Below are 20,801 nucleotides of genomic sequence, written 5' to 3'. Positions count from 1 at the left end.
CAAATGATTGTCAGAAAAGTGAATGTAGGGCTGGCTGTGTACAGTAACTCTGGGGACATCAGCCTTATGGAGAACTTGGTGCTAGTTCCAGGCAGTCGTTTTACAAATTCCAGGGGTCTGCTTTGCTCCACACTTGAAATGAAGATTTTCAAAAAGTCAGTGCAGGCTTAGAAAAATGTCACCCATCATTTGCATCAAGCCATAAATATGATGCCTAACACTATTAGTTTTAATTAGAGACATACCTATGAAAATAGACATATTTTGGGTGCTGATTTCTCCTTATTAACAAGTTCTTTCCCTACCTACGTTTGTCCCATGTGTAAATATTACATGTTATTGGGAATAAAGAGCCTTACATTGCTGGGAAGTGACTGGTCGAGTACAGAACCAGTTGCTTGTTGGAAAGTGGAGATGCTGCAGTTTCTGGAGCTCCAGTATTGCTCGCTTCTTCTTTGCATGCTCAGTCCTTTCATTTTCTTTTCTTCTCCAAGTCTCCAATCTGCAGATAAGACAGAGACACGTGGTATTTTCAGCTGGGTTGCTTGTATGCCCGATCTTATCTTCTCAATTCTCCCAGCCTGTTCATAATAACAAGGGGCTAGGATTAGATTAGTGAATTTTGGTCTCTTTACAGACACTATGACAGGACCTTGTATTGAGAGAGCCATTGCCCTTTCTGCTTCAGCTACACCTACATCACAAATGAGGTGTTAGAATCTGGATGTTCCTCTGTCTACAGGCTATGGTCAGGAAGGATGGGTCTTGTTGTTTGAGTACAGGACTAGAAGTTAGGAAAGATGGAGTCTATTTCCATCTCTGCCACTGACTCTCTATGCGATCTTGGGCAAATCACATAGAGCGCAATTTTCAAAAGCAGAGTCTAATTTCTTCCAAGCAAGACAACTGCAGCCCTCATTGACTTCAGCTGAAGTTGTGGGTGCTCAGCATCTCTGAAAGTCTGGCCCCAGATGGCTAAAGTTGGGCACCCAAGATTAAAGGTCACTTTTGAAAATGAGAGACCTAACTCATCCGTACTACCTCAAATCCCCAAAAAGCGAAAATAATGCTGGCCTATCTCAAAGGGGTGCTGCAATGTCAATGGTATGGTTTGAATCCTCAGATGCTAGAGTAAAACAAGATATTTTCCCCCTGGAGGATTCTGTTTAGTGACTGGCCCAGTATCCTGAAAAGGATGAACTTTGGTAGCTATGAAAATAAATTTGGTCATAAAGGGACAAATTATTTTACTAAACATCACTTCTTGCCTTAGAGTTCTACAGTATTCAGCAAAAACCTGTTCCTCTTAGCATTAACTTTACGCAGAAGCTCTCTGATGTAGGGATTATATGTTTTGTTATGTGTTTGTACAGCACCTAGCACATTCTGGGTATTACAACAAAAAAACAGAAGCAGCAATAAATATTGTAACATGGCTTAAGGTTCAAAATACTGCACCTCACTAGGGCTTTATCACTCCAGGTCACATTGTTACCATCTTTCTGTTGATAAATTTTCCTCCTCAGAAAGGTCCTAAGGAGAAAAATTCAGCATGATTCCACTGAGAGTTATAATCAAGTCACCAACAAATATTTTTAATATAGAAATGTAGAGAGTATATTTTGAGTCATTTTGTTTGTTTAAGAAATTGACAGAATCAGGATGCACTAAGAGAAATGTTCTTTTAAAAAAGTTTTTATTTTTTTACTTCCCAGATAAAACAAACCTAATTTTCTCTCTCTCATAAGGATCCCTCTCTCTTTATCTATGTTTATTTTGGAATGGTAGCCTTATTAAGTTAGTGAAAAAGACAGCATATGATGTTTTATAAAAACCCCATAACCACTCACTCACCTTTTTACTTTGTTAATTTCCAAAGCTGCTTCTTCTTCCTGGTTGCATAATGTCACTTGAGGCAATAGTACTAGAAGCTCATGACATGGACAGGCCATTCTAGGTCTCTTTACAACCCTGCTCCCCTAATCTGACCTGAATCATCATTAACGTTTTACCTTACCAGGGGCTCTCAAACCATTAATAGCTCAGCAGAGACAGTGTGTGCCTGACAGGTTTTGAGAATGAAAATTGGATGTTCGAGTGATTAAAATAAAATCTGATCATCTAACAAGGTCTTGTTTAAAGGTGGCCCAGTAGCTTGTGCAAGCAGCAATTCAATGGCCGAGCTGGCAGATCAAATCTTTACAAAGGTTCAACAAAAGCCGTTTTCATGTCCAGGTCCCCTGCACTCAAAGGCAGGATAGAGCTGCCCTGTATTATTTGTCAACCTTGTATACACATAGTCACCACTGTTAGCATTTGATTCCACCAGAGAGAATGAGGTGTGAAGACCTTGTCTCTCAAGAAACTGTTCAGGTTTGTAAGGAGATAAGCATATTCAGTAAGAGCATTTTGGAGCAGAAGGTAACAGAGTAAATGGCATTAAACAGAACTGGTTCTTTAAAGTGTGAGTGCTCCTTTTAGCGGTATAGAGCCTATGGAGCTAGGGAATCTAGTTTTTATCTTGCTTTACAGATTATCTGCTAAATGATCAGCTATATGTTGATGGCAAGATTTTTATACTAAAAGATGATATAAGAGGCAGATAAAAGCTTGGTTTTCAGATCCTCAGGGTTTGGAGTAATGGCTGTTAGAAAAATCACCTTTTGATTTGCAAAAGGAACACATTTGATCCCAGGAGTCACTGAGAGAGAGAGTCAATAAAGAACAGCATAAAATTTGTTATTTACACAAAGTCATTTTAGTTTTTAATGCTAACAGTTTTATAGCTTCTAGTTCTAACAGAAATATTTCTCAAATAGAGCACACTTGACTTTAATCCATACATTGTTTTTCTTGCTCCTTTGGCTACCGAAAAAAAACATTATGTTTAAATACGGGCCATAAAATCCAAAGTGAGATTGTATGGCTCCACAAGGATAAATTCCAACCTGGCAAATGGTGCACTTCAAACAGCTGCTGGGTTCTGGTACGGAGGGAGACTCCCACATGATGCTGTCTCTCTTGTATGTGAGGGGATGAAAAAGACTGTAGCATAAATCTCACATGGAAAGTCATGAGCCTTCAGTACAGAATGACCCCCTAGATGTTTTGTTTATTAGGGTTTTCTCATAGCATCATTTCACCATTCCTTATGGCCACATTCAATATCAAAAAAGAGAATTACAGTAAGACTGCAAATTCTACAGGACAATATCCCAGCCACTGGGTTATGAGGTATTCAGGGGTGGAGCACTCTCAAGCTCTTCTGCTGAAGCTGTTCCACTGCACATAAATGATTAGTCACTGGCACAGGGCATAGATGTTGATTCTGGAAAAAAATTGTGGGTGGTCGCCCCACCAAACAGCTGTTTGGCCATGCCACCAAACAGCTAATTGGCAGCTGCTGCGAAACAGATCAGGGAGGTGTTTGGAGGAGGGCAAAGAGCGGTGACAAAGGGGCGGAGGCCTCAAGGCAGAGAACCCCCAGGGAAAACTAGAAGGTGGTGCCTGTAGCACAGGGTTTTAAACTTGGGCCTCCTACTTTCTAATGAGTTCCCTAGCGACCAGGCCAGAGAGTCAATCTCACTCTCTGGCCTATGACCATGGCAGTCTCTGAGCTACCCCTCCATATGAAAATTGAGGCTGGTTGTGACTGGTTCCTTTACAGCAAATCAGGTGTGCCTCTATGACTCCTTTGACCAAAGTTAAGCACCATGCTACAGTTAAAAGTACAATCCCTCTGTTTGAAAGACAGTATTTGACCTTTCAATACTCACAAGAAATTCTCTGAGCCCTTAGATTGGCTACTAAGGGCAACATTGTTCCCCAGTTTTATAAGCATGATGCTCTCAGGGAAGGCTGTTGTTGTTCATCATTCTTTCCCTTGAGGCTGTATCTTGGAGCTGCAAAATCATGTCCAGAAGACCATGCTGTGGTGCTGCTGCCCAAATTTTCTATTCCGTCCCCTCTCTACAAATACATCCTTTTTGTCACAGGGAGCACACTAGCCTCAATTAACTCACTATCTCTGTGTCATTTAAATGACCCGACAAGGAAAAGTAGACATTCTCAACAATAGGATTCCCGTGCATTTCAATACAATGCTGGCTCATAAGAATGAAGCCTAAAAGCAGGGATTGCAACCAGCACATGCATACCCATGAACCAAGACAAAGCTAATATGTTCACAGAAAGAGGGGAGAACATGCCCCATAAGGACCAGGCTGTGTCTAGCCCAACAGGGCAGTGTAAGAGCCAGGCCCGATCACAGCCCTTCTGTTTGGGGAAGGGTGTCCACTGTTTCCTACACTACTGGGAGTGCAAATACAGGAGGTATGTGGTCTCCTGGAGTTCCCCCCAGATGATGCAACTCCGCTTGATCCAAACACGGGCCAGTCCCTAAATGGCACCATTTGGCCCTAAATTCAGCAAGGTATTTAAGCACTGGCCCAACTTTAAGCACATAAATAGTCCCATTGGCTTCAATGTTTGTAAGAGTACAGTGAAATGAAGGGGAGACACCCCAAGCTGGAGGCACTTACTGAGTTAGGAATTCATTATACGGTGAAGAGGGAAGAGAATGGTTTTGAACAAAAAAATGAATACACTCTTTGGGGCAAGACTGTCTTTTTCTTCTGTGTTTGTACATTGCCTGGTGCACTGGGGCCCTGGTCTATGACTGAACCTCCTGGGCACTATGATAATACAAATAATAAATAGTAACAATGAATAATCTGTCTCCCTCCCCACCTGTTTCACTGAAGTGTCTTTCCTGCGCTGCAGTCATAGCCAGAAACATACACAGAATAGGGATGTTGGCTGAAATGCTTTGAAACACTGTCACACTAGGAACAATTTTCTCTAGGGAATGAAATCAGCTTGCAAAGATATTTTCTGTCTGCTGAAACATGAAAAGAATATGAATGAGATTACATCTGGCCCTGGGTATATAAGTGAGAAAAAACAGCCTTAACCAGATTCAGTTTTCCTTCAGTGTCCTTCTAAGAAATTTAAAATCCCAAAGAAATCCTGAATCTGGCTAGATGTCTTATAAAAGAAACCACATTCTTGCCTAGCAGAAACAGCTTGCCTTTGCTTATTTGGAAATGCATGATTTAATCATTCCATTATGCATACCTTTTCTCAGCTGGTGCCAGAGCCTGAAACAGACAGAGACAAGCATTAGATAAAACACCATGATGTCTAGCTAAGGAGATTGGAGTCAAAGGGTCCAAACCTGCATGGGGCTGAACATCCTCAATGCCACTGACTTCTCTGGGAGGTGCGGGTGCTCAGCACTTCCCAGGAGGTGCTCAGTACTTAGCAAGATTGGGTTTAAAGGGAGCCCTCTCCTCTGAACTGATTCCAGGCTAGATGACCAAAAATCTTTATCTTCTTATGTAACTTCCCTCCCCCAAACAAAGATCCACAACATGCAAAAAGACCCATGGGCAAAATGACTGGTGCTAACAAGGCAATGTTCACTCACTTTGCCTTGGCTGCAGCCCATCCCCCTGTCACTTGTCTGTATAATGCCCACCTAGTTTATGAGATCTTCTGGGAAGGGACCTGGTCTTCAAACCCTTCTGTAAAACACAGAGTGCATGGTTTGCACTGTACAAATCATAAATAAATTAAAGAATATTTCCCCTTTCTCCACTCACAGCCTGCTAGTCAGTGACAACCCACAACACGGTGCTTTGATTTAACAGCAGGCAGTTCATCAGGTGCGGTTAACACACAGTGCTACAATTTTTCCTGCTTGGAATACCTGGTATGCTCCTATCTGTAATGCCAGATCCTTTTCCTTTCTAACTTTAGTGGTAGAGCACAGCTGAGACACAACCAGGGCCCAGGTAGGCTTGTACCAAGAGAAAAAGTTTGTTATATCCTTTAACCTCATTGCTGCTAAGAACACTTGAGCTTCCTGGTCTCTGTAGCAATATGCTCTTTAGCACACATGACACATCCATGTTTATAATGTTATGTTATTGCATGAATGGGGAACTAGCAAATGGAACATGTGGCTACAATTCCCAGCTTCCTAATTCTTCTGCTCTATGCCATTATGTTTTGGCAGCCATTTTAACCAAATGACCTCAGTTGCTAATGAAAAGAAATAGTCACTTCTTTAAATCCAGCCGGGAATATCCACATGAGCATGAGCTTATGAAAGATGCCAGTTTGACAACACTGGAAACCTTATCATCTCTGCAAAGGGTAAGTACAACATAAGAAGCAGCAGGACAAACTTCTCATACAATACCCCTAGCTAATGTGCCTCAACCAGCAATCTGGTGCTCTAAAAGGGAAAGGCTCTGTCTCTCATTCCCAAGCTCCTACATTCAACCCTTAGATGGTGTTTAAAGGCAACAGACTATCAAGGAGGACTTAGTTCCCTGACATGTCAGCCAGATGCAAAACGTGCAGAGTATGCCTAGTACTCAGGCGTTTATTGCAGATATCATTAACAGTCCTTGCACACTGGGCACAGGAAGAAACCTGTCCATTTACTGACAGAAGCAGCAATTGCTCAGAAGCTGAAGAGAACAGAAATAATCCCTACCTTTACAAACATAAAAAAAAATAATAAAGAAAGCAAAGCTTCACAGCAGCATGGTTCTGAAAATGAACTTAATGACTTAGCTAGACCTGAGATCAGAGTTCTGTGTCTTTCACATAGGAATCATGAAGGAATCAATAGCACTCAATGCAGAGCAACGAGCTGCCTTTCTGACATTCATTTAGATTTTGGTAATGTTGTCAGTTCTAACTCCACACATGCAGAATCCTGAACTCAGAGCTGTCAGTTTTCAACAAGAGTATTTTGTTTTTTAGATGAATATATGTATCACTTTGAAGCCCACACGTGCCTCCAGCCCAGGATTTTGGATCTCAAATCATTTTGATATTTAAAATGAAAAGCGTTTCAGTTCACCTTTAAATTACAATGTGGAAGGGCTGCAGAAAAGCCTCTTTCTGCAAGCACTGCTGAAACCAGAAAAGGTCCTCTTGCTAACAGGCTACAGCCGCTGGACTTGAACACATAGGAGTCTGGGGAAAGGGGCTTTAGTTCTGGAAACACTTTCCCCTCTTGGTCTGAAAGAACCCAGATCTGTTGATCCTCTCCACACAATGTAAATCCCCTCTATTTGAGCAGACTCTCTCTCTAAAGTAGTTACATGGTACACATTACTGCAACATCTAAACACCTCATCTCTTTCATGTATTTCTTCTCACAACAACCTTGTGAGGTAGAGCAGGGCTATATTATCCCTGTTTTATAGATGAGGAACTGAAGCACAGACATATTAAGTACTAAGTAACTTGCCAAGGATTACACTGCTCCTGTATTTTCCACTCCATGCATCTGATGAAGTGGGTTCTAGCACGCGAAAGCTAATGCCCAAATAAATTTGTTAGTCTCTAAGGTGCCATGAGGACTCCTCATTGTTTTTGCTGATACAGACTAACATGGCTACCACTCTGACACAGGTAGTTTGTGGCACAGCAAAGAATTAAACCCTGTTCTCTTGAGTGCTAGGTTAGAACCCTAACCACTGCTCCATCACTCCCACATAAGTACATTTGTTATTTTTATCAACTCATGTTGAGGTTGAATCAGTTTCTCTTTGATTGATATTGGCTCCCTAGTTCTTGCATGTTTCCGGTAAACATGCCCAGATAGATTATTACAGATAAACAGCAAGAGTGTTATTAATCAAATGAATTACTGACTCCAGGACCAGTAAACATCCACTACAATCAGAATGATCCTGCAAATAGGTGCCACGCCAATTCATACCACCTCAACAGCAACCTCTATAACCAGTGAAGCTGCAGCTCTGGTGGACTCCAAAGTGAATTTGTCCAATCTATGTCAGCAGGGACCAGGGTGGCATTGCATGGATCCTTGTCTAAGGGAACTGGGTTTTAAATTGGGAAAACACAATCTTCAGGGAGTCAGACAGGAAACACTCTGGGGTTCTTAAAAAATCTGAACATGCATAACAGCAATACCATGAGTCATTTTTCCAAAGCATGAAATTCTGGTCATAAAAGCCCTTGGAACATATTCCCAGTGATAAATGCACTCCCCCACCACCTCCTTGTTTATCACATACCTCAGGTGGAGGAGTAGGAATCATTTTATCTCCTGGCACAGAGAGGGGAAAAAAAAAAACAGAAAAATAAGTAGGAGCAAACACGACAAAAGATTTTATAATCTCCAGCTACTAATGTTACTTGCACGTTTCTTCTGCCTTAGCATTTCTGCCCTGTCTCATGTTCCCCAGCATATCATCCACAATAGTGCATAAACACTGGCCTGACTTTTTAGAAACATAAAGCACTGAGTGTGTTACTCTCCATATAAAACAAATGGCATTTTTGCTCATGTTATCACAAAAATAGGGATGGGCCCAAAAAACCTCAATTTAGGATTGAAATCCAAACATAGAGATTAATTTTGCAGCTGGTCCATATTTTTATAATGGACTGAAATAAACATCTGGAATGAAACACCCCTGAACTTTGGTGTGCTTGAAAATCCTGATCCAAGTTTTTCATCTTGGGACCACCTCTACTCTGACCTCCTCTAATACAAAATGTCAGTGATTCTACATGTACAAGTGCATTTGAATCTCTCCAAACATGAGATGCTAGCCAGACCAACTGGCCTATCCAGGAAAATAAGTAGTTTGCTGCTTGCAACAGTACACACAAAAATGGGGCGGGGGATGAAGAGTGGGGGACCTCATGCCCTTTGGGGGCTATTACTGGAAGCTCTGCCTTCAGGAGATAAAAGGGGATTAACCCAGAGAAGACACAGGTAGACAACATTTAAGCACTTGAACAACTCAATACAACATTAGTCCAGGCAGGAGTCTATTAACAGTGTCAGATGAAAGCAATTGTATTATTTATTAAACTGACAAGATCAATCAGCTGCTTTATACCAGTACAAAGAGAGCTATTGTACTTTCATGTCCTTTTAAACACAGAGAATAAAGTGTTCCCTGGGGTGCTTTCATGAACTGTCTTCGATTGAGAGTTCTTAGAACACTTGATATTGTCAGAGATCAGCTTGCCAGAATCCCGACTGGATTTGCACCCTTTCATAAAAGAAATGAGGATGACAGCAATTATAATTAAAAGTAGGCTGGAGGATGAAGGACCTTTCCTGATGAGTACTTTACTTACTGTACTTAAAGGCTAGGCTGTCAAACCTGGGGGAACTGACCTGCTTTTACATCGTTGGCAAAAATGTCAGAATTGGCATCATACTATCAGTGACTGATGCCAAGATGTTATTTCTCTTCTCAGAGTGCTAATTTTGGGGAGATGTTTGTGTTGCTTTATAGAATGTCAGCAATACAAAGGAACAGAGTACTGCCTAACTCTGAGAAGTCGACAGTCCATGACATATGTCAGAGTTTACATGGAGGTGTAAATTATCAGAATAAGACTAAGTATTTCACACCCCATGTTCAAAATACAAAAGGAAATGCCTTTGCACAACATCTCTGATCTACAAAGCACTGTGCAATTTGGATCCTGGCTATCTTAGCCACTGTCTTTTTCATCATGTTTTATCCCAATGGTTGATATCAGCAAGGGTGCATCAGCTAGAAAAGCCTAGATTAAAAGGTCTGGGAGCTGATGCCACAGGGTTCTCAGTAACAGGCTTTTGACTCTGGAGTTTGTTTTCCTCATTGGCCTGACAGAGCCAGAGTTGGCTGATATCAAGGGCCTGCTGTTAAGTCTGTTACCCAAACCTTTGTCAGAAGGGGTGAGATAGGAAGGGCTGAGTCTCCGTAGTATTTGGGGGGATAATTTTCTTTTCAGTTTTCATTTTGCACCCAATCCTGCCCCCCACGGAAGTCAATGGTAACATTCCCAATGACATCAGTGGGACTAGGATTGGCTTCCTTCCATCATTTTAGATCCTGATGTATGTGATTTGATACTTTTGTGCACACACCAAGAGGTGTGTTTTACAATCTGTGAAATAATAACTAGATATTTGGGATGGATAAAGGCTGTTAGTTCCAACAGCATTTGCACTGAATTTTGACAGTGATACCATTCATGCAAAAAAAGTGAACATCATTCTGGGATGTATTAGCAGGAGTGTTGTAAGTAAGAAGCGAGAAGTAATTCTTCTGCTCTACTCTGTGCTGATTAGGCCTCAGCTGGAGTATTGTGTCCAGTTCTGGACACCACATTTCAGGAAAGATGTGGACAAATTGGAGAAAGTCCAGAGAAGAGCGACAAAAATGATGAAAGGTCCAGAAAACATGACCTATGAAGGAAGATTGAAAACACTGGGTTTGTTTAGTCTGAAAAAGAGAAGACTGAGAGGGGAAATGATAACAGTTTTCAAGTACATAAAAGGTTGTTAAAAGGAGGAGGGAGAATAAATTGCCTAGAGAGGTTGTGGAATCTCCATCATTGGAGATTTTTAAGAGCAGGTTAGACAAACACCTGCCAGGGATGGTCTAGATAATACTTAGTCCTGCCATGAGTGCAGGGGACTGGACTAGATGACCTCTCGAGGTCCCTTCCAGTCCTATGATTCTATGAAAAGAAATTTCTATGCTGTCATGGAACTTTCTGAAAATCTGAATGCCACCGTTATCCCATACTTCTAGATAATAGATCAACAGAAATGTATACCATCTACTTTGAAGCCAGAAAACTAACTTTAGGAAGCACCAAAACCATTGGGGCATAGAGACACAGGTCCCTTTCATAAAGGCCTTATTTTTCTCTATAGTATCATAACTCTCACTATACTGGCCTAGCAGAATCAGAGCTTTCTTTGTAGCTCCATTAATCTCACTCCAGCTGGACCAGCAGTTGCTGAGCACTATCATGCTTTCTGCATCCACTCTGGAAGATTAGATTGCTACTTTTGCAGCTCACCCTAAGAAGATACTGATGGCCAGACTCTGATCTCAGGTATAGCTGAGTAAATGCAGAGTAACTCTATTAAGCTCAAATCTATGGAGCTACTCTGAATTTACACTGTTAATAAGCTCTTTATTTCACCCCACATCAAACCCAGTTCTCTCACTTGCTGCTGCCAGGCTCTTACTGGTAACAGAGAAAAATAAGGCTTTTTATGATGGGGCCTATTCAGCTGGGAGGTTTGAATTTCATGACCTGACTGCTTTTCCACACCCCAATCTCAGGAACAAAGGCAAACAGAGCTGAATGGGATGCTTTGTCTCTGTTCAAATATACTCCCCTTTAACCTTCTATTTCCCCTCCAATTCCAACCCTTGTGGAATACAATGGCCTGGGCCTTAGCCAATAGGAGTAGTCACGAGAGCACAAAGAGTGAAGGATCCCCCGCTCCAAGCTTCATTTCTGAATGTGCAATAGGCTGTTGCCAAATAACTGTATTTTTCTGTAATATAAATATTTGTAAATGCAATCTCCAGTCTGCCTCTGCTTTATCCCCACTGAATCTAGTGGGCCTCGTGACCAGTGTTCAGCATCACTGAGACTCTGTGGTCGGTTAACATAGAAAGGTTTGTGCTTTAGAACAAGGTTTAAAAACAAGCAGGGCCTGTGCTCCACCTTCAGGTCAGTGAAGGATATTGCATGGCAATAATGTTTCGACAAATGTTTGGCTGAAGAATTAATACAGCTCCTGGGAAGGCAAAGGCATTTGTTAGAAACTTCTAAAACACTTATCATTCTTGGTCAATGGAACAGACCATTACTGGTTCAAAAACAGAGTGGCAAATTTACTAAACACTAGTTGTTAAATTCTGCCCAATTTATGCACCAGGCAATCGCATTGGAGACAACAGATTGTAAACCAAGAGAATTTTAGAAAGAATACATCATATTTCAACAAATCTGAGGCCCTTTAGAATTTCATAGTTGCCACATATCCACTTCATGGCTGTCACTAGACGACACTATGGTCATTCAGAACATCCCAGCAACAGCAGAGATAACAGAATACAGGTTTTCCTGCTCCAAAGCACAGGATCCTGCCGCCTGAGCTCATAGAGATCCTTCCTTAGCTGTTAGCACTATAGGGTCTGACTGTAACACTGAACAGTCCTAATTCCATTGTGGCAATGACTTGGGATAGAGAGCTGTTAAATTGTCTAGATTTGTCAGGAAGCTGCTGATATTGGGCCCCTGGTCCTATCTCTCGCTTTCACTGGGAGAGCAGGGGAGCTATGCGGAGAAGCTGGCTGCATCACTCTGGTTAGAGTTCTTGAAGGACTGCCGTAGGATTCGAACGGCTTGTCTATATGGGGAGTTAATCTGTAATAAGAATTCCAGGGTAACTCTCTGTCTGGACATTCTTGGAATCAGAGTGTTTTATTCTGAATGAGATTAGATTCCAAAATGGATTAAGAGTGCCTTATTCATAAATGGATTAAACCAATTCAGAAGAAGACACTCTTATTCTGAAATAAGAGAATCCATACGTGTAGTAAACCAAGAATAGTTATTCCACATCCTATTTTATTCCAGATTAATTTTCATGTGTAGATAAACACTTAATCAGAGAGACTTCTAGGAGTCCTACTAAGAGTATAACTATAGAGATCCTGTCTACAGCATATTTTCCATCTCATCCAAAACTACAGATATATGGCTAGGTAATATGATATATAGAGTGGAGCTATGTAGGCATTCACTCTAGCCATATTTCTATGACTGTCGGCAGTTGAGGACCATGCTTTAGGCATGTTTGCTATTGTCAGGAAGTACATTGTGGGGGTGATGAGGAAAATCAAGGAGGGGAAAAGGTTAGTGAGGAAACCCTGGGGAGCCAAGGAAAAGCAGGAGGAGGGTAGATACTTGGTAGGGGGGCAAAAGAGAAAGTGTGCAAATAAGTCACTGTATGTTCAAACATCCAAATTACATCACTGCATGATGTATAAGGCTCGAGATTTCTGGGCCTGCAGTTTTATCAGGTATGATGGTATTCAACCATTTATACTATTTATTAAATTATAAAAGAATTTTAGTTCCTATAAGGTTCATCACAAGTTATTTGATTCATTACTGGAAAATATCTATTGGGATGACATTGTGAAAAAGAGAATGTTACTGCCTACCATTTCAAGTGCAAACTTGTAATAGAGTTGGAATATCCGACCTCACCTATAGGAATAGCCGAATGGGCCCGGGAGACAGTCTTGGGGTTTCTAGCCATCATGACATTCTGATTAAAAAAAAAAAGAAATAAACATTTTTCTTTTTTTAATAAACAAGCAGGGAGATACAATACAGTAGGTTGGCCAAACTTTACCCAGCGCAGGCCACAAGAGCCTCAGCACAGTAACTAATGTGCATTAAATGGGGCAGATTATAGCTGTCTGACAATTAATACAGAGGAGATGAGATCTGTGGAGATTACAGGTTCAAGCATGTAATACTCCATCTTGAATGTAGGGACATTGCACTGTTAATCTGCCAAGTTTGTTAATACTAGCTATAGAATTTCTCTCTCTCCCCCAATTCTGTTGGCATGGGCAATTCTGGAAAAATCTGCAAGATAGCCTGATTCACATGAAAACATTAATCATTTGTTTAATGAATCTGAGTTAAGATTTGTATTTAGGTCCTTCAGAAGCAAAACTTGATTCTTTTTTGAGTTATCATCTTATAGAATCACTGATTTAAAAGAGCCTTCTGTATATTATTAATATTCATTAGTTTTCTGACTGAATAAAAATCTTCCACTGCGAAACTGGAATCTAAATGGATCACCGAGCTCTCTCTCCTGCCATCCAACAGCAGTTGAGGTAAATTGGTAACATTTTTGGGAGAGCAACTATGTTTGCAACAGGTACCTGTGTCTCTGAGGAAAATCTTTTATGTTTTGGTGTGTGTGTCTTTCTCAGACCTGCACCGTCTGAACTGGATAATTTCCTGGGCACAAGCTTCTAAATCATAATTAAAATAAGACAAGTTTAAGAACATACCATATAAGAGCAAACTCCACAAGTAGGTAAACACCCTGTTTAGTAGCAAGGAATATATTTTTAAAATCCTATTAAATTGCTATGGGTTTTTATTAGAGATGGGCCCAACTAGAACCTGAGATCTGAACCCCTGAGTTTTGGGGATGCTCAAAATCCAGATCTGCATTTGGACTTTTGTGAGCTGAGCCCATCTGTAGTCTATTACACAATCAACTATGTTAAAAGATAATTCAGGTTGCAAAGGCAAGCACTCAAAGTTAGAATATACCAAAATTAAGGTTGTCTGTGTGATCCAATCTGGCTTCCTTGTATATTTGCATTATAATACAGTCTTTAATTACATAATCACATACTATGCTATTTTTTCCACAGGGCCCCTGCCTCATTCAGTGCACAGAATTCATGGTGCTCATGAAGATGAGCAGTTATTTAATATTTTATGTTCTCCTTAGTGTTTAAAGTGTGACACTAAGACTTATTTATTGCACACTGTTCACACCCTATTCTGAGTGCAGAATTATTATTTTCCTCTTGGACTTTTCTATGGCACTTACATTAATGTATCTTAGCTACCAATTTTAGGATTGTTGTATGAACTTAATAAAAATCCTTCAGAAATAGTAATCAATGTTTATGACATGAGTCATTGCGAATGCCCCACTAATACCAACTGTAGCATTTATGGTGATGGAGAATACCTTTTCTTTGCCAGATGGAACTCTGTCACTCTTTGAAGCTTTTTTCTTCCTTTTTTCAGAACCTTCAGAACAGAGACAACAAGAACCTGTAAGGTGACTCATTTCTGGGAGGACTGACTGTCTGTGTGGGCATGAGTGTGGGGATCAGGAAAGAGAAAGCAGAGTTGAACTGTGCACTGAGTGCTGGAGAAGCGCTCTGTGTAAGCTCGAAAGTTTCTGTCTGACGAACAGAAGTTGGTCCAATAGAAAAGATATTACCTCACTCTCCTCTCTCTCTTGTATCCTGGCACCAACAAGGCTACAACAACACTGCTAAGTGAATAACAGATCTAGAAGGCATTTTTCAAATATGGGGCAAATCCTGCTCCTTACTCATGTACGTACTCCCACTGAAGTCAGGTCTTGCATGAGTAAAGCAAGCAGAATTTGAACAATACTCATGCTCCATCTCTAATCAAGTAATTACATGTTAGTATAATAATAAATAATAATAATAATAATAGTTTTCCCTTTTGTAGCATCTTCCATCAGATCTCAAAACACTACCAACATGAGTCTGAAGAAATGGGTACTCACCCACAAAAGCTTATGCTCCAAAACGTCTGTTAGTCTATGAGGTGCCAGAGGACTCTTTGTTGCTTACTACCAACATGAATTAATTAATCTTCATAATGCTTCATGTCAGCATTAAGTATCCATTTTACAGACAGAAGAGTTGAGGCACAGACAGTTTAAATGACTTAGCCATGGCTACCAGGGAAGTCAGCGGCAGACCCAGGAGTAGAGCTCAAGACCCAGATTCTGCACGATTAAAGTCAATGTAAGTTTTGCCACTGATTTCAATGAGAGTAAGCTCATGCCTGGGGAGAATATCTGTAGAGCTATGATATACAATAAAAGCCAACAGTAAACGAAGACTTTTAATACCTGTTTTTCTCTTCATCTGTAAAGTTTGACTTTTGTCCAAACAGAAATCTCCCTCTGTTAGAAGGTTTGTTCTCTCCTCGTCTGCTTCTTCACTGATTTGCTGCTGTTCAGTGCTTGGGATTTGATGTAGTGATTCTGTATTGGGGGATTCACTCTCAGTTTCAGCAACCTGAACAAAAATAAAGCAGGCAAGTGTTGGTTGTTAGGGGAGGAAAATGCTCAATTAAAAAACACCCCTCTCTTATCCCTTATTTTTGAAACTATCAGCTTGCAACATGGCAAATCCAGTCAGTACTGATTAAGGGCAAAATCCTCCTCTCAGAACCATATTGCAGATATTGCCTTCAGTATTCTGTGGTCTCTACCACTGTGGATCTCACTGTCAGGAGTTCCTCTGCATAAGGAAAGCCCAATAAGCAAACTGAGATCTGTTATATGGAGATGAAATAAAAATATTTGCCCTAAATCCAGGCAATTAGAACAATATTCCATTAAAATATCCTTTGGATGCCTTTCCATAACTCTCTGCAATGCTGCTTGTAAAACCCACTGCTGTATCATAGACTCATGCCCTTTAAGGTCAGAAGAGACCATTGTGATGATCTAGTCTGACCTCCTGCACATTGCAGGCCACAGAACTTCACCTACCCACTCCTATAATAGACACTGAACCTCTGGCTGAGTTACTGACACCCTCAAATCATAGTTTAAATACTTCTAGTTACAGATTATTCACCATTTACATTAGTTTAATCCTGCAAGTGACCGTGCCTCATGCTCCAGAGGAAGGCAGCCCACCCCCGTCCCCAGGGTCTCTGCCAATCTGACCCAGGGAAAAATTCCTTCCTGACCCCAAATATGGCCATCAGTTAGACCCTGAGCATGTGGGCAAGACCCACCAGGCAGATACCTGGAAAAAAATTCTCTGGATAACTCAGAGCCCTTCCCATATAGCTTCCTGTCTCCAGCCAGTGGGGATTTTTGATACTGCCACATGCCGTCACAGGCAGTCTCATCATACCATCTCCTCCATAAACTTATCAATCTCAGTCTTAAAGCTAGTTAGGTTTGTTGCACACACACCCCTCCCCCGTGGCAGGCTGTTCCAGAACTTCACTCCTCTGATGGTTAGAAACCTTTGCCTAAGTTTGAGCCTAAACTTGTTGATGGCCAATTTACAGCCATTTGTTCTTGCGTCCACACTGGTGCTTAACTTAAGTAACTCCTCTTCCTTCCTGGTTTTTATGCCTTTTGATGTATTTATAAAAAGCAATCACATCTCCCCTCAGCCTTCTTTTGTTTAGGCTAAACAAGCCAAGCTCTTTGAGTCTCCTCTCAAATGGTAGGTTTTCCATTCCTTGGATCATCCTAATAGTCCTTTTCTGCACCTGGTGCAGTTTGAATTCATCTTTCCTAAACATGGGAGACCAAAACTGCACACAGTATTCCGGATGAGATTACACCAGTGCCTGTCTCTACTGGAAATACCTTACCTGATTCATCCTAGCTCTACATTAGCCTTTTTCATGGCCACATCACATTGATGGCTCATAGTCATCCTGTGATCAACCAATACACCCAGGTCTTTCTCCTCTGTCACTTCCAACTGGTAAGTCCCCAACTTAGAGCAAAAATTCTTGTTAGTCCCTTAATGCATGACCTTGCACTTTGCACTATTTAATTTCATCCCATTTCTATTACTCTAGTTTACAAGATCATCCAGATCTTCCTGTGTGATATTCTGGTCCTCCTCCGCATTGGCAATACTTCCCAATTTTGTGCCATCTGCAAATTTTATAGCTTACTTCCACTTTTTCTGCGAAGGTCAGAAATATAATAAGATTGGTCCCAAGACTGATCCCTGAGGAACTACACCCATAACCTTGCTCCAGCCTGACAGTTCACCTTTCAGTATGGCCTTTTGTAGTCTCCCCTTTAACCAGTTTCTTACCCACCATTCAGTTCTCATATTAACTCCCATCTTCTCCAATTTAACTAATAATTTCCCATGTGGAACTGTATCAAATGCCTTACTGAATCCAGGTACATTAGATCTATCTACTGCATTTTCTTGTCTAAAAATTCAATTATCTTCTCAAAGAAGGAAATCAGGTTTGTCTGGAATGATCCACCTTTTGTAAAACCATGTTGTATTTTATACTAGTTATTATTCACCTCTATGTCCTTAATTACTTTCTCTTTCAAAATTTGTTCCAGTTTTTGTTCAAATTTTGAGCAGTATCAACTGCACTGACTTTTATCAGTGAAAGGCTTAGTATTTGTGGTTTCATTCCAGTGCTGTGAAGAAAAAAACCCTAAAAACCATTTATATTATTAAACTCTACACTGCATTTGAAATGTAATCCTGGGGATTAAAATAGAAACATTCCCAAGTTACTTTCTGTGATAGTAAATCTACAAGGCAGTAAAAGGCATTCTTTTTGAGAGGCAAGTCAGGCAAAATTCTCAGGCATAGAATTTACTTGTGCTCAGAGTTCTTCCAGCAGGTGTCCCCATAACAAGACAGAATTATAATGAGTTTATTACGAACTCTAAGTATGCTAGCTGTGTGTCAGAAGGCCTGAGTTTAATCAACGCATTTGAGAAGGGACCTCAAAATGATGTTGCCAAAATAACTTGAGTCATCAGCATTTCCGCTTTCCACCTTGATAAAGGCAGGTGGTGTGTTGAAGGAAGTCACACGTGACATACTATTGGACTCTGTACAGCAGTGTGAAATAGTTTCATACAAACCTCTTCCTCAGGCTGGGCCTCTGAAAATACACTGGGTGGAGAAGAACATGGGGAGATTCCAAACTCAGGTATTTCCAAAGCCACAGCCCCTGCAGGTCTGGGGCCAGGCAAGTATTTCATATCATCAGTCAGGATCATTCTTTCAGAGACTGGGAGAAAAGAGCAAAGGCTGCTTTAGCTATACCTTTTGCTACTGCACCGTATACACGTTAAGATAATGTTATAGGGAAGTTTTCTGACAGGCAGGAAAACAGGCCTTATTGGAGTAAGAAGGGATCTCAGGATGTTGAGAATCAGTATTTCAAAAGACAGGATGCTTAATAAATGCACCTGAGAGCGTCTGGTGCTCCCCACAAATTCCCCACGGGTCCACACACAAACTTTTTTTCCTTTTAATGAGCTTCACACACACACACACCCAGCTCAGTAGCAGCTATTTGTGGGGCGGAAGGGAGGGAAGAGAAGAGGCTTTTAACCAGCTAACCTTCTCCAAACATCTACATTCCTATTTAAGGAATGACTTGCTGCCCACTCCTCTCCATCTGGTGCTTTACAGGAGGAGAGGGCAGTCAGAAAGCCCACTCCCCGATGAACTACCATTTGTGGGTATGTGAAACTCAGTGGGACTTGGGCTCATAAGTGCCTAAATCACTGTTGAAAATGGGACTTAGGAACTAAGTCATTTATGTGCTTTTGAAAAATTTACCATGGGTTTAATAACAGGCAGAGGTTCAGGAGGTGATGATAGTGGGGTTTTATTTCCCCCTGGACCATTTTCAGAGGTGATGAGCATCTGCAGCTCCCTTTGACTTCAACTGGAGTTTCGGGAGTACAGCAGACCCCTTGTGTGCAGGGAATTGTGAAAATCTGGCCCATAGGGCCAGACCCTCAGCTGGCATAAATCAGTTTAGCTCCACTGAAGTCAACAGAACTACACCAATTTATAACAGCCAAGGATCTGGTTCAAGGTTTAGGGTGCTACCAGATTTGCATTAGTTCTTGAATAAACAGAAGTAAATGAAAAGTAGAATTGTAGAAAGAATCCTTTACGTTCTGCCTTCTCTTGCTCCTCTATGCTGAGAGGTCCAGGTTGAAACAAGAAGTCAAATATCTTCAATGAAGTCGCTGAGATACTGGGAGAACAATATATTCGGGAAGGGGCCAGCGGCAACTTCCAAGACAGCTGGTGGATGATAGAGGAGTATACACATATAGTGACGTTTCTTTGATGTACAGGTAATAAAATGTTAAATGAACACAATACTTGCAGATTCACATTGTACTAATGAATTTCCCAACCAACTCAGTAGAACACCCTTCTTTACATTTTGGGTCCTACCTAGGTTGAGTGTGTCCCTTTTGGGATGACAGATGCTCTGCCTCTAGGGCTAGTCTACATTAGAAACACTACAGTGGCACTGCTGTAGCACATCTGATGTAGATGCTCTATGCTGACAGGAGAGAGCTCTCCCATCGGCATAATAAAACCACCTCCATAGGAAGCAGTAGCTAAGTCAGTGGAAGACATAGCATTGTCCACATAGTGCTGTGGCACTCAGGTTGGTGTAACTTACCTTGCTCGTGGAGATGGCTTATTCACACCCCTGAGTAACATAAGTTATACCAACATAATAGTGTGTACAAGCCCTTAGAGATGCTTACATTTCCTAAGGGGATCAAAATGGCTCAAAACGTCTTTACTTCCAACACCATTCTCAGATTTCAAAGAAATTTAACTATTCAACTGAGTCTAACCTTTTCTCGGTCCAGCAATTCTGTTGTGAAGTTACTGGTGAAATTAAATCCCATGTAAGGCACCTAGAGAAATGAGAAAAGGTTGAGGCCCAGTAATCATAAATCTGTGAGGAAAATGTTTGCCTTACACACAAACACACAACTTGGTGAGGCGTTCTTTTTGGTGCCACTCATATGCATGGGTTTCTAGCTATCAAGTCATCAGCTGTGTCACATAAAAACACTGTATATGGTCCATAGATGCAAAGTATCATTAGAAGAAGAATTTATTCTCAGTAGGTGAAATTTACCCCTATGCAGAGAAGAATATTGGCACAAGACCTATATGCCACTCATGGGTTTAAGCGAAGCTCAAGTGGGGCATAGACCTAAATGCCCTCAAGAAAGTGATGTTTGTGTCCTTATTACTCCTGAGGGAATTCTGTACTACTGAAACATGTGTATAATTAATGAGCCCCACATATTATTTTTTGCACAGAAAAAAGCTTGTTGAAATATTGCTGCACTTCTGCCTTTTACCCACCACAGGGCACTGTGGCACTAGAACAAAGCAGCAGCTCCCCACCAGTGAGAGAAGAGAAAGAGCGTCCTTCTTTGCAGTGGGCCAGGTCAGGAGACAGGGGCTATGGGGAAACAGACAGTGTGGGGTGCTGGGGTGGTCAGACAGGGGCTCATAAGGGCTTGTGGGGCAGGACAGACTGGG

General features: G+C 41.2%; 1 protein-coding gene across 1 annotated transcript in view; it reads right to left on the bottom strand.

The window, feature by feature from the left end:
* The window catches only part of LOC115654583, a 115,097-nt gene that overhangs the window by 43,639 nt on the left and 50,657 nt on the right, over positions 1–20,801 (bottom strand). Inside the window, exons 20-30 of the mRNA XM_030569017.1 lie at positions 20,099–20,161; positions 19,394–19,526; positions 18,344–18,492; positions 15,590–15,758; positions 14,663–14,724; positions 13,833–13,925; positions 13,141–13,201; positions 8,124–8,155; positions 5,137–5,159; positions 1,459–1,533; positions 360–502 (exon numbers count right to left, since the gene is read on the bottom strand). Of these exons, the coding sequence (XP_030424877.1) occupies positions 360–502; positions 1,459–1,533; positions 5,137–5,159; positions 8,124–8,155; positions 13,141–13,201; positions 13,833–13,925; positions 14,663–14,724; positions 15,590–15,758; positions 18,344–18,492; positions 19,394–19,526; positions 20,099–20,161 (1,003 nt within the window). The remainder of the gene's footprint in view (positions 1–359; positions 503–1,458; positions 1,534–5,136; positions 5,160–8,123; positions 8,156–13,140; positions 13,202–13,832; positions 13,926–14,662; positions 14,725–15,589; positions 15,759–18,343; positions 18,493–19,393; positions 19,527–20,098; positions 20,162–20,801) is intronic.

Source organism: Gopherus evgoodei, chromosome 7 (genome assembly GCF_007399415.2).
Source record: "Gopherus evgoodei ecotype Sinaloan lineage chromosome 7, rGopEvg1_v1.p, whole genome shotgun sequence".
Classification (NCBI taxonomy): Eukaryota; Metazoa; Chordata; order Testudines; family Testudinidae; genus Gopherus; species Gopherus evgoodei.
Note: the sequence above shows the minus strand (reverse complement) of the source record. Positions and strands in the feature narration are given on the sequence as shown.